General features: G+C 40.8%; 1 protein-coding gene across 1 annotated transcript in view; it reads left to right on the forward strand.

Annotated features, from left to right (window-relative positions):
- Positions 1 to 12,256, forward strand: part of ADAMTS5 (ADAM metallopeptidase with thrombospondin type 1 motif, 5) — a 42,957-nt gene that overhangs the window by 25,624 nt on the left and 5,077 nt on the right. The window contains exons 4-7 of the mRNA XM_009894931.1: positions 2,919 to 3,086; positions 9,880 to 10,163; positions 11,410 to 11,593; positions 12,046 to 12,221. Coding sequence (XP_009893233.1) covers positions 2,919 to 3,086; positions 9,880 to 10,163; positions 11,410 to 11,593; positions 12,046 to 12,221 — 812 coding nt within the window. The remainder of the gene's footprint in view (positions 1 to 2,918; positions 3,087 to 9,879; positions 10,164 to 11,409; positions 11,594 to 12,045; positions 12,222 to 12,256) is intronic.

A 12,256-nucleotide genomic window follows, 5' to 3' on the forward strand; every position in this document is an offset into this window, starting at 1 on the left:
CATTACTACTAGGCATGTGTTGAGGTTCATTAACCTGTCAGCTCTGCTCATAGTTATCAGAGGTGCCGTTCAGTGCATTAGCATGAATACAAGCCTAGCGATAACACTGTATAGGACGGCAGCCAAAAATAACATCATCTTTGCGTTTCCTGAAGACGCTCATTGTTAGTGTCTAGGACTTTGGCAAAGTCAGAGGTAGTCCTCCTTGGAACAGTAGCTGCTGATTCATTAAACGCTTGGCCTGTGACACTTCCACAAAAATTGCTCTGTAGGTTAGAAGTGATGCACTGATTATTTGGTTACTCTGTCAGATAAATGTGTCTGTTCAAAATAATAATCTTACTGGTGAATTCTTTTGCTCAACACCAGCATTTGGCTTAAATAAAACAAAGATGTCATCTCTCCAAAGCCAGTATTTACATAGCACTATATCAGATTGAAACTTGACATGTACCTACTAATACTCAGACGTGTCTTGGTGTAAAATAAAAATAGCATTATCTGCCCCATATATAATAAGTATTGCCAAAGGAAAGTGGGTTTACCTATCACAAAAAAAAAAAAAAGGCCCAAATCTTGCATGTAAAATGCACCAGTAATTAGATATGCCTTCAGTGTGAAAGTTGGATTCATTATGTTGTTGCAGCAATGTATTTGTGATAGAGCATTGCAATAGCAGTTAGCAACAGTAGTAACAGGGAAAGGAGTATTAATTCTATTCAGTGTTAACCCAGGTTCTTTGAATAAATTCTTGCTAGTATTTATAATTCTGCAGTGCCTTTTATTCAAATAGTAGCTGCATTTGATTGGCATTTGTAGATGTAGGAGAAGAGAGAAAAAAAAGAGAAATGCCCTCTTCTTTCTCCTTCCCGCCTCCTTGCCAGTGGTGACTCAGTAGCTGCAGAAGACAGACTGTCTGTTCTCAGTTATCGCTGGTACAAGTGATAGATCAAGGTCCTCTTGTCACCTTTCCTGTAGCTCCATCCTTAGGTCGGGAACCCAGCATGAGTAAGGCAGCCAGATGGTACCTTGGCTTCTCTCACAAGACAGAAACCCTGATTTCTAATCTCCTGCTGCCTTAACCCAGATTTCTGGTCAGATAGCTGCTTCCCTAATCTCAGATACAGCTTGGCAGTGAGTGCTGCCTCCATCTCTTTACTCTTGGCTTCTCCCCCAAAGCGGATGAAAACAGCAGCAAGTTTATGTAAGGCAAATAGATAAAATTACTGATTTTCTTCTTTTCCAGCCTGTATTGCAGGTGTTATTATTACTGTTGTCACAGAATCACAGAATGGTCAGGGTTGGAAGGGACCTCTGGAGATCAACTAGTCCAGCCCTCCTGCCAGAGCAGGGTCACCTACAGCAGGTTGCACAGGACGGCGTCCAGGCGGGTTTTGAATGTCTCCAGAGTGGGAGACTCCACCACCTCTCTGGGCAGCCTGTTCCAGTGCTCTGCCACACTCAAAGTAAAGCAGTCCCTCCTCATGTTAAGATGGAACTTCCTATGTTCAAGTTTGTGCCCGTTACCTCTTGTTCTATCACGGGGCACCACTGAGAAAAGACTGTTTCCATCCACCTGGCACCCTCCCTTTAAGTGTTTATAAGTATTGATAAGATCCCCCATCAGTTGTCTTTTCTCCAGACTAAAAAGACCCAAGTCCCTCAGCCTTTTCTCATAAGATGTGTATTACTGTGGATATGAGAATATATCCTGCCATCAGTGTCCCTATTGCGTCACCTGACAGCTAGTCTACAGCAGTTACACCAAAACATGAGGCTGATGGTATGTACAAGGCTTTTAGTTATTGCAGAGTAGTATAGCGTGTCTCTTCAGCTGCTATTTGAGGGCATCAGGTTTATTTCGGTACAGTTGCTTTGATGGGTGGTCTTTGTTCTTATCATTAAAGCGCTCTTGGTCTAGCCCTGGATGTCTGATTAATTGCCTCCTGGCCTAGGTTGAAGACTGAGTGTTAAGTTCAGGCCTGAGCTCTCTGCAGCTGTGGTTCCCATTCAGTCTTTTATCTCTTCCAGAGTAAGTTGGCTGTGAAATAATCCAGTGTGGGCATGGAAGTTAAAGTTAAACCTGATGTTTACAGAGGGAACAAAGTGTGTTGCCTGCAATCTATTATTGTTACTGAGAAACTAGAGAAGATGGGGATCACTGATCTACAGAAAAGGTTACTGTTGCGCTTAGAAGAACTCATCTAGCACTGGACTGAACTCCCCTGGACATTAAGGATTTTTGCAAGTTCCATCACGTGCTGCTGTGTTTGCACATTATTTTGTGTTCTGGAGTATAAATATCCAATACCATATACATTTAAAAATAAAAGCCAGCAAAACTAAAACCCTAACCAAAACAACGCTAAACAGCACCCTCCCGCAAAACAAGACTCTCTACACAGAAGAGACTATTTGAAAACATTATTCAGATTGCTTGATCTATTCTAGAGGATACTCACACTTCAGCAAGGAGTGCACTTTAAGAATTTACCTACAGTTTGTTTAGTTGCTCCATAATTACTAGCATTTTTGTCCATTTAGAAAGACATTGTAGCACCTTTCTAGGCAGTTGCAGAACATCTTTACAGAGCAAAGTATTAGTCCTTGCTGAAGATGATTTGGAAAAACAGAACTAAATTGTTGACTAATATAAAGGAGTACAGTTCACTTTAGTCTTCACTGGGTTTCAGTTATCGCAGTTCGATGACATGTCATCTGATGACGTTACGCCCTTGCTATATGCAAAGGTGTAAACTGTCACAGCTTTTTGTCTTCAGATACCACGTTTCAAGTGGCCTGCTGTTCAAAATTTGAGAATGAATTATACAATTCATTTTACCTTGACTGTGAGATCCAGCTGGTAAACTCTGTTATGGATAGTCGCATCATGTCGTTTATTCATTTCATTTCTATAGGGCACTTGCTTGGGCTTTCCCATGATGACTCCAAATTTTGTGAGGAGAACTTTGGCTCCATGGAAGATAAGCGCCTGATGTCCTCCATTCTGACTAGCATCGATGCTTCAAAACCCTGGTCCAAATGCACTTCTGCCACTATAACAGAATTTTTCGATGACGGTCATGGTATGTATTATCACACCTTGTGTCAGCTACATGTTAGTTTGTACTGTGATCTGTTTTTTTTAATAAGAACATTTTATACCAGCTTGTTTATTCCTTGCTCATTGTCGTGGTTTAGGCCAAATCGGCTACTGGGGACCTGGGGGACCCCAGATGGGACCGACAGATGCTCTCCCCTACCCCTCTTCAGAGAGAGGGGCAGAGGAGGAAAAAGAGATTTATGAGTTTAGAAGGAACTAAACTACTTTAATGAAATATTAATAATAAAATAAAAAAAAAGAAATAATGAAATATATACAAAACCATATCAAGCTCCCGAGATGACAATCACGACACCAGCTGGCACTGGGGCAGTCCCAGGCTGGACTCAGTGATGGACAGGAACTGGATTCCGGATCTGCATTCAGGATCGAGATCACAGGCAGACGAACAGAGTCCTCCTCAGACGTCGGCCATTGCAGGAAGAGAGAGCTTTCGATCCCTCAGCCTTTATACTGAGCATGAGGCAGATGGGATGGAATACCCTCGTTGGTCAGTTTTGGGTCACTTGTCCTGTCCACTCCTCCTTGCAGGTGGGACCCCACTATGCTTTTCTGCTTCCGACCCTCCAACTGGGCAAATAACAAAGTTGGTTGCCCTTGGTTGTTATAGCAATAAATATAAGCAAGGTCCTCTCTGGATACCATGGCTGGGCATCAGCTATAAACATAGGTCTTATCACCCTGAGAGAGTGAACATTGTCTGCACAATATGCTGTTAATTTCAGTTGTTAGAGAGGCCCAGCTAAGAAGCGAAGTTACTGACCAAAATTGGTTCTGTTTTACCTCAAACCAGGACACTCATCTTCAGGACTAATTTGGAAGAACTTGCAGAATAAGGCAAAGATCTAAAAGGCTGGCAGAGTCTCACCCTCCCTTTGCATGCTTCAAATGCAAGAGAAAAGAAAGAGTTGATGGAGTGTGTGTTGGCAATAATTTTTTTAAAGCATGATACTAGCCTTGTCTTCCCAAATGCCACAGATAGGAGCTCAGAGAGTACTTTAAACAGAGGACACAAGGAAATGGCTTTTTTCTCACAGAAATTAAAATGGGCGATATGGTCTATTTAGCATTAGACTACAGATATGAGCAGAGTGTATGTATTCTTGTTACCATTAATTACATTTATTGTTTATAATGCCATTATATTTATTATGTCTATGTAGAGGGGCTATAAGCAAGAATTAAGACTCCTCTGAGCTGTGTATGATAAAACATTACTTCTGCCCCAGGAGCTTACCTTCGAAGTCATGTGACTAATATTTGTTAAATATGTCATTTACCCTTTGGAGAACAAGTGCAAAACTTTCATTTTCCAAAAGTAGTAATAAAAAAGCATAGTCTTCACTCTTTAATGGATTTTAAAGTCTTCATTGTGCTCCCAAAGCAACTGCAGTTCTTAAACAAACCATTCAAATTCCAAAATGCTGAGATAAAAATGACATCACTGAGTGAATGGATCAAGTTGTTATGGTAACCAAAATGCTTATGGATAAAAAGTATGGTATGTCTGCTGAATGTAAAGGTTTTTTTGCTTTTAAATATTTTGTTGGCTAATTTCAGTGCTTTGTGAAATAGTTTCTCCTGTTTTCTTGTATTGGAGAATGATTTCATTTTTTCTCTCAGTTTTATTAGATCCATTAATCTGTACTGTCCTGTTTTATGGTCCATATTGCTCTGGCATTGACTTGATATTACCACGTTAGTTTCCACATATGAAGAAAACTTTCCTTTTTGAGTTTAGTTACTGGGATACAGTACAGTTCACTGGTGTAAAAAGAAAAAAGGGACCTCCCTTGGCATCCACAAATGACCTCTTAGACAGCACAAGGAACTCTGAACTGTTTCCTCTTCTGTTTCTCTCCTGCTGCAGGCGAGTAGAAAGGTTGTTCTCATTTTTTCCCCTTCTTTTGTGACCTGACTTTTTCTCTTTACTATGCATCCAGCTAGCTACTTTCTCCAAGAATAAAGCAAGCAAAGAGACCATTTCTCCCACCCACCTTACCTCTGGCTTGTTTGTACCTGGGGCAATGCTTGAAATTTGGACCCTTTTCCATAAGCTGGACCCAGTCTCAATGTGGAAGCAAGGGGGGGCTGTAACAATCGGTCCTACAGGTCTAAGAATATTACTCTGACAGTTTTTTTCGGTGAAAGTTGGTAGGAACTTCACGTCCTTCAGAGCTGCATTATGGTCTTGTTCATCATGAGTGCAACCTGTACAAGAGGTTCGGCAGTCCTCAACTGCTGACGCTTTTCACAAAGTCATGTATTCTTTGCTGCATGTAAAGGGCTTTGGATCTCTCGTCTGTTAATGGATGGGTTAGGGTACATTGCCCTTTCCAGTCCTCATGAGTAGTTACCACTCAGGCCTGTAGTTTCAAAGAGTTATCGATGTGATGAAATAATTCACAGAAAATTTGAACCTCTCGTCATAGAGGTCCATAGTCCTCTGGGAATTAATTTTATTGCTGGTGCTATTGGTGTGATTTCAAATATACAATGTTTAGGGAATCTCTTTTCTTGCTAGATCACATCTTCAGAGACTTTTTCTAAGTAACAGTTTCTTTTTGTTTTGAAGTTTAGCATTTTTGAGTTATTTATTTTAAATCAAAGATTTGTCTTAACAAAAAAGAAACACTATCTATGACGTAAAAATGGAAATCAATTATTTAAACTGCAGTGTATTAAAATTATTGTGCTGCAAGGACACGCGTTATTTTAGGAAGGGAACTTCTATTTTTTTATTCTTCTTCCAGCCAGTGAATGGATCCATAGCTCCATAATTCCCATTTGTAATGTATGCTGAGTGTACCAGAAACCACAGGATCCTAGTAGAGCATGACGCTGCCTTTCAAACTGCTTTGGGCTGGTTATAAAACAGTGCAAACGTGCCATATCTCCATGTTTCTTTCAGAATAAGCATATGACTGCTTTTGGGGTTGCTCATTTTTTTCCTTAGCTGGGACAGATGTACTGTCATATACTTGAAATGTTTTCCCTCCCCTTTTTTTTTTCAAGGAGCTCCCTTGCAATCTTCCCATAGAAATGAGAAAATCCTCTCTCTCTCGAGTGCTGCTTGGCAGAGGAAAAATACCTTAACCATTCAGGTGTAATTTTGAGCAGTGCTGCAGGCATAATGTAGATAAGGAAGGCACAAAATAGCAGTTGCAACAAAAGAATACAGATATTTGCATGCCAGGCTTTCTTTTAGGATGTTTGCAACCGTATTTTGCATAGTCACAAGAAGCTTATTTGGGAAACTCTGAACAAGAGGAGACTTCCATTCTCTGATAGGCAGCATAAACAGTTTGCACTGGGCTTTTGGTCTGAATGGGCATGAGCTTATGAATTGTGCTTTGTGACAGACAGGGCACGGCAGCATTGGTGTGAGGAAATAAATAAAGTGCTTCATCTGCTGCTCCTTATGGGTAAGCGTAATGAAATGTAAATGAAGTCCAGAAGTTTGGATCTGTGAGCATTATTCTGTTACAGATGTCAACAAATGACAACAGTCAATGTCTTATCAAAGCTTTAAGTAAGTTTCCCATATAGATTTAGATATTCACCCCATACTGCTGTTACAGAAAATATCACAGTCTTGACTCTAATTCCTTAACATCACTTTCTCAAGTACTGATGTTCCTATTATCTAAATTTGGAAAGTGATGTTTGGGAGCGGACTCATGTTATAAAATGTGGGTGTTTACTACATAGGTAGCTACTCCTAAACCGGGTATTTAAGTTCCCATTGTAGTGCAGAGGGGTCTAATCAATGGCACCAGTGGTTTGACTGATCTCATCAGTTGCATTAGCGGTGCTGAATTACACCATAAACTCATTTGCCTCAGTAGTGAAACATCTGACAGCTGACTGAATTGCAGACACCAGCATTACATACAGTTAAAGTCAGCTGAATAAATCCCAATACAAATGTCTCGTCCAAGGTCAACCAGGAGGTCTGGGGAGGATCAAGGTGCTGATTCCCTGTCTCCTGAGGCCCACTCAGAGAACTGTAAACATCATTGCCATGATATCACCATTTGTTTTACACTCATGAGATGACCCCAGACAGCAGTTTGACATTTAGGAAGAAAAGGCTCAGTTAGCGTCCAGAAGACAGTGACATTTATTTCCATTGCTTTTAGCCAACCCTCTATTAAGGTACTAATTGCCTTTATTGTCATGCCAACCACTGGTCTGTGGTATGATGGCTTGAGATTTATTGTGTTTAGTCAGTGCTCGGTGCTCTGTGCAACCTGAAACAAGGGCTATTTCTATTTTAATTAATTTATATCCTGGTTATCTGCTTCCTGCACAGATCTTATTTTGCCTTTTTTTTTCCCAAGATACATAGCATTGAGGAGAGATAATGACATGGCTTAATTAACACTGTCATCAGCCAGCAATGTTGCTCTATTCCAGGGCACACATGTTCTTTGGTACTCAGAGCAAACAATGGGAGTAGCAGTATATACATGCTTGGTATGTTGCAATGTAATCCAATGAATTGAAGCCCCCTTTGCCTTCTCAACCAGGGGGCCCAGGGCAAACCATTCTTCAACTTCTTAACTCTTTTCTGACCATTACAAGTAGGAGGTTGGACCAGCTGGTGGTAAAAACACCTGCACTTCATTGCAACCTGTCTAAACGTAGACACTGCTACTGCTACTATCTATAAATGTAAAGGCTTTTTTTTTCTTTTTGGGGGGAGGGGGATGGGGGTGGATCCTTAGGAGCCTTTGCTATCTTCGGTTTTGAATTTACCATGTGATATCAGCTGGAACACCTGACTTCATAGAAATTATATGTGTTTACTCAGAGGAGTATCCGTTAAGGAGGAGTTTGGATCTCATTTCCCTGTGTTCTAGAGGGGATAAAATGCTATATTTGCTATGTGAGCTTGTGACACCTGTTTGTTACATGTGAAAGGTATTCACATCGGTGTCATATAAAATGATTGACAGATGAAGTATATGCAATTTTTTCTCTAAAATTATATTTCCAGTCATGTCAGTCATGGTAGATCTCAGTGATGGGCAGCAGCGTCGGTCATCGCAAAATAAGTGTTATTATGACATTTTAAAATACTGAGTAATGGTTCCACTTGGAAGTTTGATAAAGTGTAGCATATGTACAATAGTAGTGTATACTACTGAATGTTGGCATGCTGATGCCTTCCCATCGCTGCCCTAAGACTGTACTAGCTTCCTCCCTCATCACAAGGTATATGAAGTAGGACTTCTGCTGTTAACTTGCTTTTACAAAGTTTATTTTTGACAGCAACTTTTGCCAATTATGTCATTTTCAGAAACTCCAGAAAAAAAATCTGTGCTGCTTCTCTCCTCACCATGTGTCTAATATTTTACACTACAACAGTTTTTGAATGCTAGACTATTTTTAATTATCTTTATCTCATGGCACTCAGCTCATCAGTTAGCATTGGCACACCTTGTCTGCATTAAAAAAAGTCATCATAATAGAGATTAAAGATAAGGCTAGGGTAAATCAGGGTCGGCAAAGGACAAATGGAACAGGTTTAACAAGACAGAGTTTTTTGGTAGTAAGTGATGATGCAGAAAGAATTTTTGGCTGATTTGGCTAATTGGCCTTAGTCTTTAGGGGAGAAAAAGAACAGTTGCAGTAAGCGTGTGTTCTGGAGGGAAAACACAAGCCATTTAAAGATGGGGCGTTTGGTTTGTTTAAATTCACTGCCATAGCTTGAAATGCGATTCCATTTTGTGTCAATAGTGAGGTTTTTACAGATAGCCTTTTTTCACCCATGATCCAACTGAAGAATACTGGTGTAGGTTCCAAAGTGAGGTAACTCGTGGTAAGTTATTTTGGCTAAGGATAAGTGAAGCTTGCCCAGACCACATATCGCTTTCATGAAGTGTAAAAGAGGTTACACTGAATAAATAGTTCTGCATGTCAACAAGTGAGGTTTTCAATAGTAAAAAAAAAATCTATCAGTAGATCCTCCAGAACCTAAATGTGAATTCTCATTTTTAGAGTGTGCCAGACAAATCTTGACCTCTGCAATACATCTCAAAACACATATACAATTCTTTATGTTTATGCTATTTTTTTCTTTTCTTTCTGTTATGTTGGTTTTTTTCTTTTATAAAATGGATAGCCCTCTTCAAACTAATTCCAGAAGCAGCCAAGTATTATTCCTTACAAGGAAAGCTTAGTCCAGATTTACCGCCAACATTAGTTTTGATATGCAGCTTATATTTTCCCTTTGATCAGTTTGGGGTTGTTGGGTTTTTTTCCCTTTTTTTTCTAAGTGCCTTATTGGCTACAAGTCTGGGTTTTGTGACTTTTCTGACGTTCCTTTAGAAGCTTTACCATTTCTGACATTCTGTCTCAAAATTCAAGTGACAACTTTGCTTACTTTACCATGAGTCTTGATCATTCCTTAAATCAGAAACTGATTAATACAGTGGAATGTGTTCAGAGTAAATTAAAATAAAGGAAAGCAGAACAAAAGGCCAAAGGGACCTTGAGTAAAACTCATATACACGCTCAGATCGGAAATAAGCAGCTCAACACCCAGTACACTGCTGGGTGAGAACACCGTTGCAATAGTATGAATTTGTCCAAAACCTGATGACACCTCAGAGAGCCTTTCCGTTCACGTCAGCATCCTTTGAATGAGATTTGATGTCATTATCGGTCTGCCTGACTTGAATGACAGATTTGCAGCGCTGCAGAGAAAACTAGGAAATGAGTAATGATAGGTTGGTTTGCTCTTTCAGGCAACTGTTTGCTGGACCAACCGAGAAAGCAGATCCTGGGCCCCGAGGAGCTTCCGGGACAAACCTACGATGCCATTCGTCAGTGCAAACTGGCGTTTGGACCCGAATACACAGTGTGTCCCGGTATGGACGTGTGCTCTCGCCTCTGGTGCGCAGTTGTGCGCCAAGGTCAGATGGTTTGTCTGACTAAGAAGCTGCCTGCTGTGGAGGGAACACCATGTGGAAAAGGGAGGATCTGCCTCCAGGGAAAATGTGTTGACAAAACCAAGAAGAAATACTACTCAGTAAGTTACCAGCTGTGACTCTAGGGAATTTTAGAAGACATGATCCTCAAAGGCGCTGATTTTTGTGGGAGTGAAAGCGACTTTATGGAAGTTAGATTGAAAGCTGCCTGATTTTTTGCCATGTAATTGGAGTGTTATTGGTGAGGGATTTAGGAAAAACACTGCTGAGTTTCAGGAAGCGTGTTTTCTTCTTGCAGCCTTCATTCCTGGAAAACTGGGAGCATTCCTTCAGGGTAGGGGATTTGCCCATTCAGTAAGTCAGGTCTCAGGACATACTGAAAGATTGTCAAGGACCTATTCTTAGCTTCCTGACTTCTTGGCAATGGACTGCAAGGTGAATTAAATCTGTAAATTTAATTTACAGCCCTCATCTGAAAGACCCCAGGACTCTAACTCTAGTAAAAAGAAAGGTGGATGAAGTTCATCCAGAATATAATTTCTGGAGCAGACGAGTTTGTACCTACAGTGACAGAATCCCCTCTGTCAACTTTATACATCTGAACAGTCCCCAGGCTCATGAGAACTGTCAACTGCATAGTTCAGATACTTCTATATGTATTGAGTAGACAGTAGCGCTGCCACTTCTGTTACACCCACAGAAGAGGTATGGACTTCATAGAGAGGACTATATAGAGCTTTGTGAAGACATTTGCAAACTATGAGAGTCATTCAAATCAAGCCACAGCCCTTATAATACCATTTTTTATGGAATTATGTATTTGTACATGCTGTTGCAATGCTCTTTCTAGGTAGCCAATTTAGCAGAGTTACAAACTGTATCTGACAACTCCATCTCTTGCCAGTAATTCAGAGCAATACCTACACATCACAATAATTGCATTTAATTAATCATAGATTAGCCTTATGAACATATTTCGGGAGCCAAATCCCCTGGAGCTAGTTCAAGGGGCCCTATTGGTAGGAATAGCATAAAATAAGAGAGCAGCACATGAGGCTGTGGGTGCTATTTCTGGTGCATGGGTGTCTTCCATGAAACAGACTGAAGGCAGCTGTGCAGAGCAAGGCCTTTGCATGCACAGTGCCAAATGAGATGTCATCAATGTGCAAATAAAAGACAGAAATTAACTCTGCTGGGAGAAAGAAGGTTCCTAAGACCTGTTTTCCCTGATTAAAACGACCAAAGAATTGACTTCAATTGAGGAAAACATTAGTAGTGTCTTTGAGATGTTGCACCTTTATTCAGCTTGGATGATGTCCTTACCTCCCGCTGTTCCACATGTTTCAGGCTTCAAGTCATGGTAACTGGGGGTCCTGGGGACCTTGGGGACAGTGTTCCCGTACCTGTGGTGGAGGAGTTCAGTTTGCTTATCGTCACTGCAATAACCCAGCTCCTAGAAACAATGGCCGGTACTGCACCGGCAAGAGGGCCATCTACCGCTCCTGCAACGTCGCACCCTGCCCAGCAAATGGTAAGTGCCTTCGTGCCAAAGTGCCTTCGTGCTCCAGCCTCTGTGTTCATAGATAGTAAATATTGAACATCTACTGTGAAAGGAAAGAACAAAGGTCCGCTGTAGTTTCTCCAAAATGTATTTACCAAGGCAAGACATTCATCATTAATACAATACTGTAATTCTTCCCCTGTCCCCACCCTGACTCCATACAGAGAGGGCACTTGAATGAAAAGAAATTTCGGTCCTGGAAAATGAACTGTAATGCAAACTTTAGTCCTTTAATACTTATTATGTCATGGGAAGATTTCCAAGCTAAAACAGTTGAAGGATTTGAAGGCCAGTTCTAAGTAAAGAGGTGAAGTGATGTAACTTAAAAAATTATGTAAAAAAGAAATTGGAATAATAGATGGGCTTAATGATATTTGCAGCGTGGTCTGAAATGGTCACTAATGATGTGAATAATTCTACAGCTAAATCTTTCCGACAAGAGCAGTGTGAAGCAAGGAATGGCTATCAGTCTGACGCGAAGGGTGTCAAGACATTTGTTGAATGGGTCCCCAAGTATGCTGGAGTACTTCCCGGAGACGTTTGCAAGCTCACCTGCCGAGCCAAAGGAACTGGCTATTATGTGGTATTTTCTCAGAAGGTAATGGCATCTCCAATCATGACTTCATGCTCCAG

The sequence above is a fragment of the Charadrius vociferus genome, unplaced genomic scaffold (assembly GCF_000708025.1).
Source record: "Charadrius vociferus isolate BGI_N301 unplaced genomic scaffold, ASM70802v2 scaffold201, whole genome shotgun sequence".
Lineage (NCBI taxonomy): Eukaryota > Metazoa > Chordata > Aves > Charadriiformes > Charadriidae > Charadrius > Charadrius vociferus.